General features: G+C 33.1%; 3 protein-coding genes across 3 annotated transcripts in view; 2 read left to right on the top strand and 1 right to left on the bottom strand.

The window, feature by feature from the left end:
• Window positions 1-3,763: 3,763 nt before the first annotated feature.
• On the bottom strand, window positions 3,764-7,371 carry LOAG_06653 (hypothetical protein; the record flags this gene model as incomplete). The annotated part of the gene is made up of 10 exons (XM_020447201.1): window positions 3,764-3,877; window positions 4,125-4,238; window positions 4,430-4,501; window positions 4,860-4,929; window positions 5,009-5,151; window positions 5,521-5,670; window positions 6,091-6,158; window positions 6,296-6,377; window positions 6,873-7,006; window positions 7,185-7,371. The coding sequence occupies 10 exons, from the start codon at window positions 7,369-7,371 to the stop codon at window positions 3,764-3,766; spliced, it is 1,134 nt and encodes a 377-aa protein (XP_020302546.1).
• Window positions 7,372-8,801: 1,430 nt separating this feature from the next.
• On the top strand, window positions 8,802-9,297 carry LOAG_06655 (hypothetical protein; the record flags this gene model as incomplete). Its single annotated transcript, XM_003142189.1, has 2 exons — window positions 8,802-8,984; window positions 9,142-9,297. The coding sequence occupies 2 exons, from the start codon at window positions 8,802-8,804 to the stop codon at window positions 9,295-9,297; spliced, it is 339 nt and encodes a 112-aa protein (XP_003142237.1).
• Window positions 9,298-14,433: 5,136 nt separating this feature from the next.
• The window catches only part of LOAG_17929 (CBR-AVR-14 protein), a gene marked incomplete at its 3' end in the record, with an annotated part of 8,132 nt that continues 5,586 nt past the window's right edge, over window positions 14,434-16,979 (top strand). Inside the window, exons 1-2 of the mRNA XM_020450597.1 lie at window positions 14,434-14,604; window positions 16,488-16,734. Coding sequence (XP_020305704.1) covers window positions 14,457-14,604; window positions 16,488-16,734 — 395 coding nt within the window. The 5' untranslated portion in view covers window positions 14,434-14,456. The remainder of the gene's footprint in view (window positions 14,605-16,487; window positions 16,735-16,979) is intronic.

The following is a 16,979-nucleotide window of genomic DNA, read 5'->3' on the forward strand; positions in this document are numbered from 1 at the left end:
CAAATCGTAATCACGACCCAACCTGGTATATACAAATTGGTAAATCTCAATACATTCACTTATGAATGTTTATGTTTTCTTCACGAAACTTCTCGTTTATTGATGGCACTCCTGACGGGAAAGAATGTGACTTGAATCGATTTGATTCATTCTATTTCTTTGGTGAATGATACAATTTATTCCGCAAATTGTTTCGTATTATGATCATCTCAGGCAAATTGAAGTGCAAATCTGACATTTATTCGATATATAATAGTCTTTTCTTTTCTTTTCTCAAGGAGAATTTCCCATCTGGGAGAGAGCATGCAGGGCTTCCTTCAAGTATTCCATATTCGATTCTATTTTCGGCCATTACTACCCAGAAAATATCAAGCATAGTAAGCCCAGGATATAGAACTTCATTTTGTTTGCTTTTAATGCTGAAGAAGCGTTGACTTTTTCCTTTGCTTTCCTTCTAGTCACTGTCGGCGAATGAGGTCTTATCTTTTTTCCTTTTTTCCTTTCTTTTATTTACATTCGTTCTAGTTTTACGTCCTGCTTGGTTGAAATTTCTTTCCTCTCCATTTTCATTTCCAGTTTTCAGAGGGATTAATAAATTTATCGTCCTAATCAAATTGTGATGGTATCGAAACTTTGGTAAAGTCGGGCTGTTGCGTTTCGAATTGCTCCTTACAAGATTTCATCTCTCCAGTAGTCCTTCTTGGTTGTTCTTCCACCATCGTAATTGCTATTTCATTTATTTGAGGTTTTCTTTCAGTTAAACTTTGTCCCTATTGATGTTGTACTTACCAGCTTTTGTTCTCTTAAACTAAGAAGATAATTTCGCTGTCATTGCGTTCAAAATCTGTCTAGACTTTGATCCGTTTTCGGAAATTGTTTTTTCAATTTCCCTTGCATCGGATTTCTCCACTTAAAGCTTAACCTCCATAATCTGATTCCTTTTTTCGGTACGGGCCACCATGTTTAGCTAAGGAAATTATGAAATTAGTAGGACGAAGGACTTGCATCAAATCTTCCATCATTTATGTTAACGATGCGGATTTCAAGATGGCTTCATGTTGGATGACTCGATGATTTCCGTAACCAGTTCCACTTTCCTCAGAAAGCGTCTTTTCACTGCTCGTTTAAATACTGCTTGTCGTGAAAGCTGCTCTGTGTCGGAGTTTTGCTGGTTGGCAACTTCGATTGGTTGTGCAAAAGGCTTGTAGACTCAGAAATATTTATTCCTTTTTTTTTTTATGGGGAATAAATTATTAGCAAATGATACAAATAGATGCACTGGAAAGATGTCGGCGAATAATCATTTTCCTATAGGATCAATCACTTGGTTGGTTGTGAAATCTTTGTAAATATTTATTTAGAGGGATTTTGGAGTACGCTGCTGACGGAGGAGTGGTCGGTATGGAATTAAAAATTGTAGGAATTGCTGAATTGTAGATTCACCTCCTGTATAATGATCCTGGTTGTAGAATGACTCTGGTTACTGTATGTCCGTATCCCTTATATAGTGGAAGCTTGTTTACAACAATCCAAGAGATTAGATTAACCTCAAGATTACCTAAGATTGATGAGATTCTTCACAATAGAACGAACTTGATTATTAACATGAGCTAATTTACAGCATTTTACAGCATGAGCTGAGCTACACATCCTCACAATACAATAAAAATATTTTGGTTTTTACCGACAGGTTTTATCAATCCGATTAATCGTCCATATATTCTTCCTTGTCATGGCCCATGAGGAGTGATGACTTTCATTTAATTTTATACTTGTTGCAATAGTAAAGTACTGAAGAATCCTTTTTTGATATTACATTCCACTGCGTTACAGATTTCACTTGTTGTGTTAAAGTTAAGTGCATTATCACTGATTACTTTTGACGTTCCACGACGGGCAATAAATCTTTGCAGCACATGTAGAAAAGTCTCTGCACTTGAATCTGCACTCCACAATTTTGTGCCACTTTAAGGTGTACTGTTCTATTCAGTCAAACGACAGAACAATGCGCTCCAGCTTTTGGTAGTTGATATTTGGAAATATTTTCCAAAAATTTTTAGAAAGATTGACCCCTGACACTATTCAAATTTGAATAATGTACTATGGCTATTAATTATTCGTTGGAAATGAGAGCAAGACCTAAATAAAATCTTCATCTTTCGAATTATGATGTAACGTTTTGATGGACATATCATCTACAACGTTAATGACTTTTCTCCTATTGAAATAAATCAACTTCATCTGTGTTTTTCCCAGGTCAGCCAGCCATTAGCAGTACAGAATGGAATATACTATTCACGTTAAATGAATTTCTTGATGGATTTCTTACTATTCACATACTATTCACGTTAAATGAAATTCGTTAAATGAATTTCTTGGAGTGATGGAGTGATCTTTGGAATGAATTTCTTGGAGTGATGGTAATTGGATAATACTAGAAGTCTATACAAAAGCAGACTAATCCAAGTATTTTGGGGATTAGCTGGAAATACTTCTGTTAATTGTTCAGGTCGTTCAGTACGGAAATTTCTTGTATTAAAGAACACTCTGCAACTGACAATTGATAACTCAATCAAATGAATGTGAACTTCTTCCCTAGAAAAATTTCCTCTGAACACTCTGTGTTCTGATACAACAACTGTTTAAAAAAGTCAACATTTAATAGGAAAATTATGCATAAGCTCTCAGTTAATTTTCGATAAAGATACGATAGTGAAGAGAACTTAATCAGGAGCTATATTAAATCTACTGATTTGACGGAAGAGTGGCATCTCTTTTATTTACGTGAAGTACAGCCCTACTTGTATCAAGAATGAATTATATTCAACATAAATACTCTTCCTCCTCCTGGTCGTGACAAAATGAAGTTCAGGGTATAAATGTTTCAGTGCAATCTGCAACATGACTTGTTGGTTTTCTCAGTTTGAAGTTACGACATTTTTTCTTTTTAATTTTTTTTTTACTTTTTTAATTACTGTCTATTAAGAATTTTTTTTTTAAATCATACTAGTGATCAATTTGTGAACTAATAATCGTTAACAATAGGACTATGTAAAATACTTATTCAGATCATTCAATAAAAAAGCAGGAAAAAATACTAATAAAAAGGAAGTACGACAAAAAATAAAGACTTTTAGAACTTGATATTAAAAAAACTGTACAAAGCTGATGAATTTTTTACAGATAAAGAGAATTACACAAATACCAAAGATTAGATTATCTAAGGTATTCTTCCATAAATAATTAAATGAAAATGATTTATCCATAAATAATTAAATAAATCTTTTCATAAATAATTAACCCTCTTCCAAAATACTGAATTCCAAACATGAACGAAGTTCTTACTTTAAAAACCAAGAAATAAAAAGTTGTATTCCTAACTTGTCTCCATAATCTCTTACGCCACAATTCTTCTTAACCCTGAGTTAAATTTTCCATGTCATTACTTATCCTCAGGAAATGAAAACCAAGCAGAATTGAGATGTGGAATTGTCAAGCACTAATGGAGATCTACATGAAGAAAAGCACAAACGAACATTCAAAGTATAGACAAGCAATTGCATTTTGAACTGCTGCTATGGGAAAAAATCTCGAGTCATAAAGCTTGAAAATTTTCAAGATTATTGTTCAAAATATGATGTCGTATAAATCCATAGATTCTGGACAAAATCGAGAAAATATGGAGGTTAGGACACGAGCTGAATCGTCACACCTATTAATTTCTAATTACAACCTTACTGTTACAAAGAGTACCAACTGTGATTTAATCTATTCTGCTAAGGAAAGCTGTAGAAGATAATGGTGACGAGTATGAACATGCAATTTCAGATCTCTTGACGCTTGTAACAATCCCACGAAATGTGTAGAAATTGGAATCCTAAAAACGAAACAACAAAAAATGTTAGAAATATATCAAATTTATCAAATGATGGATTTTTCCTCTCTCCTTTTTCTCCGTTTTTCATCACTGTGTCCTATTCTTCAGAACAAATTAGAATTACGGTATTTTTCCACGACCAGTAACAAAAATTGACACTACAAAAATTTTTATCGTTTCCTAAAGAAGAGGTTAACTAAATAAAGTGGTTAGGTTCATAAAATAAACGGATGATAAAAAAAATTACCCCGTAGAAACGACAGAAATGCTGCCATAAACCGATTGTGATATCATGTGTCACAATAACGCCCACATGATCGTCAATGAAACGCAATAGCAGCGCTCCATCCAAGCCAAGAAACTGAGGAACATTTTAAAATGTCCATGCAAAATATTAGACTTCAAAAAATATTATATTTCGAACTTTTAAATGACTCAATAAAGTCATTCAATGGCTTCAGCTGAAAAATCAGTGTCATCTTTTGAAGCCATAGAAATTTCACCTCCCATTTTCAGCAAACTTATAAGTATAAAATAAAATAATGTGCATACCTCCATAGCATAAATATGCAGACGCCTCTTATCTTTCAACAAGAAACAGTCGTCCTCATTCAATTCACCTTCCTGTGAACCAAATGATTTAAATTTTAACCAGAAAAGTTATAACTCTGAGAACGTTCAAGAATTTTCTGATCGCTCTTAATGATCAAGTAAAAACTAGTTATAAAAACGGAAAACTGAAACAACATAATGAAAAAGAATAAAAACAACAAAACTTGACCGATAAATTGAAAGCAAAAGCTGTACCCCTTGCAGATAGAACTTTATCAAAATTTCACGACATTGTGGCTGCACACATCGTACGAATGTAATCATGAAATTTGTTAATGATATGACAAACAACTGAAATGAAAATTGAAATCTGTTGCTTAAAACACCCATAAAGAAAATTTAAATTTGAGCAAAGCATCCTAAAGTATACCTCATGCATCATATGAGGTCCATTTGAGGAATTGTCCTCATCAAATTTTAACAAGCAAAAATGTGCTAAGCTAAAATCAGCTATTCTTGATAGGAGATTTAAGCTTAATTTAAATGCCTAATAGGATTCTCACCAAGGAGATCCAATACCAGAGCATGAGGAAAATTTTTTCATTGATGAAATTAAGCATCAAAACACATTGCAACGTATTTATTTCCATTTTTCCTAAAGTTTGTCGTTCCATATCGCAGAATGTTATTAATGGAAAATATGATGACGTGAATGGCATTTTCTAAAAATATAATGTGGCAAAAGTATATTACATATGAAGTTATTCAGAAGAAAAAAAAGGACTACTCATTTACTTCCTTCTTTACCTGCACACTTTTTAATGTGCAACAAATTTCTACAAACATATAAAGCTACGAAAGGCAAAAATTTACAATTGAGAGGTCTTTAAAGAATAGGCACAAAAACCAATAAATTTAGCGGAACTGCGACTTGATAAATTGTAAATAAATAAATAAATAATCAATAGGCTTATATCAAATAAATAACTGGTGGGGGTTTCAGAAATTCCAGTATGAGAATTTAAAGAAAACCAAACCCATTGTACAATTAGACACCAATCAGATCGGAAAAGTCAATTGGACTAACTTACAGTGAGAAACCACGAAAAATTATTGGAACCAATAAATCGGCCAATGATGTAGAGCTGCACTATATCATTTACGACATTTAAGAACTTCGAAACAAGATAAAGTGCTATTGATATGCCATTCACTCTGTCGAATGGATACTTGCACAATTTCTAAAAAAAATCTAATATATCTAGTCCGTTAATGAGCCCATAATTTACGCGATTTCAAATTCTGTAAAACAGTCGTTAGAAAAACCTTGAAAATTTCAAATTCAAAGCAAATAGACAAAACTGACCGCCATCAGATTTGAAAATCCATTTGTGGATTTCGACATCTGACATATCTTAAAATGATCCAGAATTTACTTCAAAAAGATTGAATTTTATGAAAATCAAAGGTCACTTTTAGAATAATCAAGACAAGAGATCTGGCAGGATTATTTAAGGATTACATAAACCCATGTAGTGGATAACCGTCAAACAATTTGCATTTCAAAATGATAAAAAACCGACGGTCCTAAACATGCACATGTTCTTTTTCATTTTCAACCCAGAGGCAATATAGTCGATTAAATTTATCAGTTTCTTTACTCGATCTTCAAATTCGAATGTTTTTTTCAAGGATATAGCTTCACGAATAGCAGCTTCCATGTCAAGAGCTGCAAAAGAATTGTAAGTTTTAGAATTAACAAATTTATGAAAATGCAGAAAAAAATTTCGGAAATAATAAGATTAAGGAATAAATGATGGACGATGTTAAAGGAGCTTTTGAACAGATAATAAACAAAAGTCTTACTTCTTTGACCTTGTAACGTTCTCCATAACCAGCCAGGAATATAGAAGCATAATGCTTGGATTGTTAGGAAAAATGGTACCCACTAAAAGATTCTTTTTAACTTTTCGTGGTTTCTTATACAAAATTTTGTATTTCAGAAACCTGAATAGTTTCTGAAATTTAATTTGGTTTATAAAGCTTTTACTTTTTTTATCGACGGCTTAGTTGACTAATGTCCTAGTTGTTCTTGTCCATTATTTTGAGCAAAAAAATGAAAATTCCCCCATACTTTATAATATGTGTAAGTGTAAGGTAAGTCTTAATGATTCAAAATAAAGGTGATTGAAAACTCATGCTTCGTCCAACTGGCTTTAGAGGAGTTCCCTTGGAACAATGTGCATTAAGTATATATATATATATACATATATATATATATAGACATAAATATAGATATATAGATATAAACATATAGATATAAATATAGATATAGATATAAATACAGATATAGATATAAATACAGATATAGATATAAATATATAGATATAAATATAGATATAGATATAAATACAGATATAGATATATACTGTAAGCAACCAACCTGACAATAATTTACAGCAGCATCTGAACGATTTTCTGCTCCACTACTTGCGCTTGGTAATGTTTTATTGTATGTTAAACGATAAGTATTCTGAATGAAACAATAATACTGGCCATAATCGATCCAAGGAAGTTCTGTAATGGAATGCAAATTAGTTTAAGTAATAATATCCTTAACAAGTATTCAAACAACTACGTAAAAGGACTGAGGAATGGAACAAAGAGCCCCATTCTCCCAGTACTTCTCAGGAATTAGTCTGGAACGATAGATTGGATAGAATATTGCTGATAAACTAAAATTCCCGAAACGTACTGTCGAGGTGTGTCGGAAGCATACATTGTATTGGTTGCCCGAACTGTTGTTTAGCGCCAACAAACAGAGCGCATAAAATGAAGACAGCAACGGAAACATTCCAATGCAAGCAATCGACAATGTCACCCAAATGATATATATGACTGGATGTTGAAAACAACTTCCCGAGTAATGGTGTTTCGAACATTGCGCTTAGAAGATGAAAGCTCAATAATCATTCAGTATAGTTCACAAAACAGTAGCTGGGTGTCATGCTACAGAGAACCGCGGGACGTTTGGTAGATCCCGACTATCCAGTCTTAGCAGTCTTGTCAGTATGCGATAGAAGTTCTCAGGAATGTATCCCGCAATCCTTTGACATTGTCTAACTTACCCAAACCCAAAAAAATGTCGAAATAAGAGTACCAGGAAATAAGGAGAAAATGGAAAGAGAAGTGGGCGACCTGTATGAGAATAAAGCATTCGGATTCGTTTTTAACCAAATAATGAGATTTAAAAAATTTTTTTCACATTCGCAGTGATTAGTCCATAAAATTCATACAGTACTCTCTACTGATCATCGGAAAACCCTGAAAATTCGCTGAAAGAGTCCCCTCCTAAGACGCACAAGGAACGCTGAACACTTATCCCGCACCATTCAGATTTCATCACTCTCAACATACATGGACGTACATGAAAGTTCTGATGACGTCATCGAAATATTTTTTTTCACGAAGTCAGAGGTATGTTGTTTGTTGGCCAGCAAATGGACGTTAACCACTTCCGTTGCGTCACTTTTCTTTCACGTTCACTTAAGGCAGTGTTTCTGGGAGCGAACATCAAATGATTCCTCCCACCATCTTGTCATTTACCTTCACATTCTGTTAACACGCTGTCATTTTTTCCTTTTTAAGATCAAACGTGATGAGTAATTTACGTGAGCCACGTTATGTTATGCATGTATGTTTTGCAAAAAATGACGTTTCTCGTTAATTGATAAACAAAATACAAAGTCCGAAGATGGATGAACGGTGAAACGATTCCTTCTTCTGGGAAGAATGAATGAATCAGCTGCCTTATCAGTTTCTTTTTGTCTTGGAAGTGCGGGCTGATAGGATTCACTCGTTCCAAAAATTTGCTGGTTGTAATATTGGTACTTATTGATATGGACATTTGATCTGTGCTTGGGAACAAAGTATTCAACTTGCTGACTGTTTATTTTTGGATAGGCGGTATTTACCAGCATTAGGGAGAATGATAACGATATGGAGATTCTCTTCGAATGATGTACGATCGAAGGAAAGCAGCATAAAAGGTGTGATTTTTCGATATCGTTTCACATTTTTTGCTTGATTAGCTCATTTTCTGATGTAGGATGTGTTGTAGTTATTTGCAGGATTCGATGAAGCTAACCGTCGGATTTTCGAGAAAGTAACCTTTATCCTTTCCAATCCAGATCGGTGTTTGATGAGCATGAGAAAAAAGCATACAGTTGGGATATTTGCTGGTACTAGTGGATGGGCTCACTAACTTGAGTACAACACTGAGAGAAATTTTCTAGAGGCTAGCAGCTTTTAGGCAAGGTCGGTCGCTTTCTAACTATAAAACATGTATTGGCAATTAAACTTACAGTGAGAAATGAAATCTATTTCAATCGCACTGGTAGTTGTAGTTGTTACTGCAATATGTCAAACGAAGGGAATGAAGTTGTCAGCACTGATGGCTCGCACAAATCAGCAAGAAGATTTTTGTGAAATATGTCAAATGTTTGTTAGTACGATAGCCAAGGCAATTGACAAAATTTTCGATTGGCTGGGAGAGGTTAATTCTTTCTTGTTTTACTTTTTAGGCTTTTACTCTCACTCTCAAACTTTGATATGACGGGTTGAAATTACAATGATTATGATTGAGAATAGGGTTGATAAGTGCTAAAATATCATATAAAGATTTCTTATCGTTTATCTTTTTTTTTATTTAGGAAATCGAAGTTCTGTGTGCCGACAGTTTTGCTGGTAATTCGACTGCTGTTGATTTATGTAAAACAAAAGTAGATGCTATGGTTACAGAAATACGAGAGTTTGTTGGGATTTTAGAAAGTCCAGAAATGATATGTCAAAAAATTTATCTTTGTTAATTTTATCGAGTCGCAATAAAATGATATTTCGGGGTAAAGCGTTATCGCAGATCAAGGCTATAAAACTATAAAAGACTGAACTGTGAATTAATCTCTCCTTTTACCGTTTTCTGAATTATGAGTAACAAAAATCGAAGCGTGAGTTGCATTCTTGGAGAGAAGAGTTGAGAAACAATTCAAACTTATGGGGTACTGTTAAGAATTAATATTATCTGTCAGTAGAATGTCTGCAAATATGACGAAGTACTGCTTTAGCTTTTAGTCCCGAGAAAAAGAAAGATTTTCGAAGCAAGCATCCATAAGCAGCTGTAGAGAAATTTCATCTGCTACAACAATTAGCCGTCCTGTTCATATTTTATTTTGGACCAGTAACACAAATGATAATATTGTTAATGGATAGACAACTACTTCGTTTCATGCTTCTGTCCTAACAATATTATAAATATTTCTTACACTTAATTGTAGTTGCATTGAATTCTGATTTGGTGTGTCCTTATATAGGTTATTCCTTTGTTTTGATTCTCGCAGTGCTCGCATTTCATCACCCAATATATATTTCTACGAGAAATATTCCCATCACTGGAATTTTACCATCTTGTAATCACCATTAAAAGCATCCCAGTAAAACATTTTACTTCGAAAAGACACTTTAATTTAAACTTTCAATATATTCATTAATTTGGCAGGACAATGTCCAACACATTGCTTCTTATCATAATCATTGTATTTCTCTTTTGAATCAATTCAACAGTCAGTTTCATTGCGAACTATCTGTTTTGTGAACCCTGTAAAGCCTTCATAGATAATTGAATCAAGAATTCATTTCCGTTTTTCATTGCGCTTATTTGGGCTTCTTCTCTTGGATCTCCGTGCTATTGGCAAGTACAAAACCAGGAAACTGAAATATTAATCGCTTTCCAACTTTTGATTGACTAGTTCATAGTGTTAATTAAGCTAACCAATGATCAAATTATCTCATATCTTCCAGTTTGTCAATGCTGTACTGTTTGTAAAAGGGATAGAGATAGCCAACTGTGAAGCAATGGATTGTACTTGGCTAATAAAAGCAATCCAGGTGTGTATGTAGTTCTATCATCGTTTATTAAGTTTTATCCAATAAATGAAATTTCTTTGTCATAAAATTTATGAAAGTGAAATAATTGAGTCCATTTTATTTACGTTTTACACGTAGAAATTTGCAAACATAAAACCGTACCATTCGAAAGGTTGAAGGTTAATATTTTGAAACTTCATTAAGCTGTATTCTTTCACGTTATGAATGATGAGAAGCATTACCTTCTACCTCGTTGGATTCTTGTCGCATCATCATCACTTTATTGATATAATCATACTTAAAGGTCTGTTTATCTCAACGTTAACTTCCCTAATAACTAATACTGAATAAGCTGGGAAACTTGATCAAGCCCTTCCTGCTTTCATCTATTAAATAGCTAAGCAATTGAAATATAATTTTCAAAAAGAATTAAATTTTTTTTTTGCAGAATTTAAAATCGTATTTGTGTTGAAAAATGAAAACTCGCCTATCACTTATTTTTCAACCCCCTTTAATTTTATAAAACCACGACTGTATCTCAAAATGAAGGAACCATTCGAACATTTTGAAAATTTTTTATCCAAATTACCTCAAATTATCTTGACAAAATGAAGCTAAACAAGATTATTGCTAATATTTCACGTTCGTCTCTCTCTTCTTTATAATTAAAGACTTCAAAAAGTTTTCTGGAAAATTCCAAAAATGTTTTAAGGATTTCTGGAAGTTTTTCTTTAAAAAGTTCTAGTCCTAAAGATTTTTTGTAATTTTAACATGTAAAAATCCAAATTATTTTCCAATTCTCATTTTTTCCAATCATTTAAGCAAAAGCTTTCTTTTTCGGACAACATAAGTCTAATGCTTATAGATAAGTGTCGGAAAAAACAGAGCCCGGCAGCTGTTCCTCAAGCTAGAAGGCTCTTTTATGCTTTTGCTATATTTCCGCTGGTTTCACAATTTTGAATCTTGAAGACTGAAAGTCTGGCTAGTGGTGAGTCTAATTTTACGAGCCTAACAAATGGTGTTGATGTGAATTTCAGCAAATTTTGATAAAAATGCGCTGAAGCTGAGAAACCCTTGCACTTCTATCATAACGCAAAGGCTTTTTTTGATTCGCAATTTACTTCACACATAAATACTTTCCCATTGGACCCTAACTTAGCATTTGCTTGGCACTCGTGAAAGAGCCATGCATTAACACGCATTGTTAGAACACCAAATTATCATTCATTACTTTTCAGAGAACCTGAATAGAAGTTCTGGAGTGTTAACTCTTTTGCATCCCATCCATCCATCCATCCAACCGTGAATTTCATGTTCACTAAAATCCCCTTTTCTTTTATTATTAAATTTTGATAGAAGGAAGAAAAATTTCGACTTCAATTCAACGTACTGTCAACCTTCAATCATTGTCAATCCTTCAAAGCTCCTTACTTACTAATAATGAAAAATGTGGAATTATCAAGAATGAAATAAGATTATCAGATGATTAACATAGGGTTCCGTAGAAAATTTGCTGTACTTGTTGTAATCGAAACATTCTTCAATACTTCCACTACAAATGTAGTTTAGTCGCTCGAGAATCAATATATTGTAAGGACTGGAGAGAAGTTTGAGTGCAAGAATATAGCTGAGATGAATCCTGCAATGCAGTTGTTTTGTACGAATTCAAGAAAACTTTTAAGCAATATGCTTTTAATGCGCTAATTTCGACTACTGGAAACTAATGGTGGTGATCGGACAGGTGTGATGTAAGGTAAGCTAATAATTAGGAAGGAAGAAAGGAAGATTTCTAACGGATCGAAGTAATGATGATTGAGGTGCTGAATTGAGAAAAATGCACCACAGAGATGAAGTTTTGTGTGAAGCGCAGTCTGCATAATAATTGACACTTCACAGACGTTTACAGCTCTTCAAGATCAATCAGCTTGCTTATGGTGGAATGAGGAAGAACGATTAAAGTTTTTACGAAATTAAACCTATCTTATTATATTTGCATCATTCTTATATCGATTATTCTTCAAATTTCACTTCATCGATCTTCTTAAGATATGATCGGTTAGAAATAACGTATGGAGCGCTATCTTTGTTATGTAAGCATGATTTTTCTTTTCAGACTTAAAATACCGTCATTGAAATATTTAGAAATGAAGTTATGAAAGAAGCTGAAATTGGGCGATAGTGAAATTCAAATTTAAAATGCAAAACATAGCATCACAATGATGTCAATAAAAATATGTTGAAATTTTAGCTGCGTAGAAATTTTTGCTTTAGTTCGTATCAATTTAGAAATGCGGATAGGTTATCCCCATCAAGTTCTTATTTCTCATTCTTTCACCACAAGGAAGAAACTAATTAAATGACGATAGCAATCAGTGCGCAAGCCTTAATGTGCAAATGAAGAAGGATTTTTAATTAAGGAAATTTTCGGTAGAAAGTGAAAAATATATCTCATTATGCAATGATTGGATATTTCTTGCAAATATTATTCAGAAATGAAAAAGGAATATCTGCTTATTTTGAAATATTGAAAAGTTTTCTTTCTGGCATTTTCAGTAATTGTGTTAATATGTCGTCTCTTCATGATGTCATCAAAAGGTACACTGCGCTTCCATTATGCTTTAGTCAGATCATTAAATTTTCTATTCTGGTCGATCATTTCAGCATTAGCTTGAGCTAATTATTCTTCTTTTTATTTTTTGAAGAGAAATGTTGACAGGTCGTCTCTTGCAGATGCCCACTTAACGTAACGGACATAGACGCATATAGAGTATTGCACTTTATTCTGCGATGAACAAGTAGTTCATTCTAACTTCGATTCTAACATTCTAACTTATACATGCATAAGCATATGTATGTATAACCGTAAGCCTTTTATATATCTAAAACGAGAAGTGACTACAGTTAGCGCTCTCATTTTTAAATAAAAGTGTACAATGGCGCTAAATTGTCAACTTCATTAGCAAATTTATTTCAGTATTAACATTTGTATGCGAAAAAGGAGAAGAGAAGAGAATACAGGAATGACACTTTTTGAGCTGAACAACCAATTTCTGGAGCTTGAATACTAGCCTTAATTGGTGAGCTATTGGTTATGTAGCAAAGGATATGTGGGACATAGCTAAGTGACAGGCATGGAGACACTTACTTAGTGGCAAGCAGAAAGATATTGCATTTTGGAAAGCAGCGGAAGCTTTCTATCATTAAAAAAAAGTAGGACTGCTTCATTGACAATTTAGCCAGAAAAAGGAGGCAGAGAAGCTGTCGCATACAGGTGCTTGCTGAATAAATCCAGAATGATATTTTGCTGAATGCTCCTTCCATCCAGCCGATGTTCTTATACTTCTTCTCTGCTATCATTACCGTACTGAGTAAAATATCTTTAACAGCTGGTTTAGATTATTTAGAAATAATTTAATATGAAATTAGAAAATTACTAGAACAGTCAATTAAGTTAAACACGTGAGCTCGAATATCTCGTAGAGATGTAAAGTCAGTTACAGGAGATACGGGAGAGGAAGAGACGGGGAGCTATAATTGATTGAAAGAGTTGCTATACCAAAATATACCAGAGATACTTTAATGTTCATAACCGGTGCCACAATATTATAACCAGTAAGTACTTATGTTAGAGATAAATCTTTAACTATCATAGTATATTTTTAAAATTTTCTATTTCTCTAGCATTTCAGAAATAAGCTATGATCACTGTTAAATTAGTATATTAATGAGCGCATTAGTCTCTTATAGATTTTTTTGTATTTGTTGATTATGTGTTTGTGATACATTTTTCTAGGGTAGAATAAAGTTACTTTAGACAAAACCAAGTGCCTACTTTAATCCAGAAGGCTAATTTTTCACAATCAACAATCAAATTAGCCATCTCATTCGGTACTTCAATTTGCAAAAGAAATTGAAAGAGCAGGAGATCATCAATGGAGCATGCTACTTGTAAGAAGCAAATCAATTTTCCTGATGGCTGTTGTTGTTTTACTACTGCCATTTCTCCTCTGACACTAAAAAGTGAAGAATAGAAAAGAAGGCAGAAAGTGGATGAATGCATATTTCATCAGGTTTTTTCTCTTTTTCAGGAAAAATTTTTACAATTATGAATGCTTGTATGATTTGTTTGAATTTTACTCTTCTAATTGTTGTCGTGGCGAAGAAGAAATTGAAAGAGCAAGAGATCATCCAACGAACGTTGAAGGATTATGACTGGCGTGTACGACCACGTGGCAGTAATCTTTCCTGGCCAGGTATGTAATTAATATGTTAGGTAGGACTTCGTTTGAATTTAATTTTAAGAACAGGCCACTAAAACTATGTTACTTATGAAGACAAGCGTAATTAATAGAAGTTTCCCTTCTTACCTCTAATATGCTATCCATTTGAATCAACTTTATCTTGTCTTCACTTTGCCCCCCGTTGTTTTAGATGTGAACTAAGAGTACAAACTTGAAATACCAATTTCACTTGAAATACCAACTCGAAATACAAAATTTGAAATACTAATACCAATGATAAGATCACCAATAAATTGTTCCTATGATAAATTTTAATTTTTAGTCTAACACTATCTTTAAAGACAAAGTGAAAGTAATAGTTGGTACTCAATATAGTTCGTCATTGCATTTTCTTCAGATAACTATCATTTGAAGACAACATTTCTTTGTTAAATTTTAATAAAAGATATAAAAACCAAATTAAGTCTTCCAGTATTAACCCTCTTAGAAATGTATTGGATGACATTATTTTGAGAAATATATGCTTTCAAATATTTAATTTATCGTTTCTCTTTAAACTTAATTTATAATTTTTCCACTATTAGCAGCAACTTTTCATAAGTGTATGTAAATATATGTGCATCTATATGCAAATTTGTTTAAACGTGTCCTTATGCGTGTTGATTTTGTAAAAAGCTTTTTGTATCCTTTTTGTACCATCCCTTGTCTTAAACTTATCATTTCTGAAGGCTCTTTTCATTTTCTTTTTTTATTTTCTTCTCTCTTCAATATTAATAAAGTCTAATGAATTTTTTAAGAAAAATTTTCAACTAATTAGTTGAAAAATTTCCTTTTCCTATCAATAAACAGAGAGACACTTTTTTTATGATACTTCTGAGCTAAAAATACATTAAGGAAACATTTTAAAAGTGAAATGAGAATCACAATACTTAGGAATTGGTGAAAGTTCTTCAAATTATAAATTGTTGGTCCAGTTCATTTCCCTCCATTCTTCATAATAGCAGAATTTCCTTTCAATATATTACCACATTCTCTTTGAGGTGAAATTTAATGCTCAATAAATTTAAGGCTCCCAGGAAAAGAAAGAAACTGGTTGCTCTTTCTTCTTGACTGTTAAATATCTTAGCATAGATACCAGAAATTTCGATAGAAAAAAGAGCAAACAGAGTAATTTTATGAAAATTTCCAAAGTTCAGCAAGTGGTAGTTTAAGCTTCTTGATGGCCATATCTCTGAAATATACTACATGTCGATTTCTAGTTTCCAATCTCATCGCTTTCTCTCTCAACTACCTCCTTTCCCTCTACATTGCCATTATTCATTAAGTTAACCTTTGAGGAACTCAAATTTCCTAACAGTTAAATAACTTTAAAATGCTAATCTTAACAATCAGGAGTAGACACTTTTTTCATGAAAATCTTTGCATTTAGAAGGAACTCTATGGGAATTTCTTATATACTTGGCAAATTAATCCTGTAAATTTCTCCTTCGACGTGCTTTGTTTATCAAAAACGGAATCTTAAATGAATTTACATCCGTGTATATTGGAACGAACCTCATGAGCAATAATCTGTTTTAAAGATTAGGCATAGAGCAACGTGGCTGATATAGTGAGATTGAGGCCAAGATGCGAATATCAACACTTCGGAAAATATTCTGACTAGAAATATTGAAAAACAAAGTTCTTGAAATACATTAGTGAACAATTGAAACTGCTACTTGTTTATCGAAATGAATTCTGTCCAAAATATGCAAAGCATAAAATGCAAATTTTATATAAAATGTCAGAAGTATCGAGAAAACAGTGGATTTGTGCGTCAACTTATCAATATCAAATTGACATAATTTTCAAGTTGAATTGAACGCTTCTTGTTTTATCTAAGATTGATCTTTCAGACACGGGTGGTCCAGTATTGGTTTCTGTAAATATATATCTGCGGTCAATTTCTAAAATTGACGATGTGAACATGGAATACAGCGCACAATTCACCTTTCGAGAAGAATGGAATGATGCACGGTTGGCGTACGGACGTTTGGCGGACGAGAATACTCAAGTACCACCGTTTGTGGTACTGGCAGCTAGTGAACAGGCCGATTTAACGCAACAAATTTGGATGCCGGATACTTTCTTCCAAAATGAAAAGTTTGTTTTTGATTAAGTTGCAGAAAACTTGTCAAAAATTGCCATTGTTCACGTTTTACTTCGGATCATTAATATCAGATCAAGAGATTTAATGCAGGTTATGCAACCTTTCCAAGGTACAAATTGCTGTAAAACATGCTATCGATAATTTTGTGGTCCTTGGATATTTTTTTCTGAACTATCGATTCATTCATCAAAAAAAAGTTGTGATGATTGATGATGATGATGATGATGATGATGGATGA

This window comes from Loa loa (assembly GCF_000183805.2).
Source record: "Loa loa unplaced genomic scaffold supercont3.155, whole genome shotgun sequence".
Classification (NCBI taxonomy): Eukaryota; Metazoa; Nematoda; class Chromadorea; order Rhabditida; family Onchocercidae; genus Loa; species Loa loa.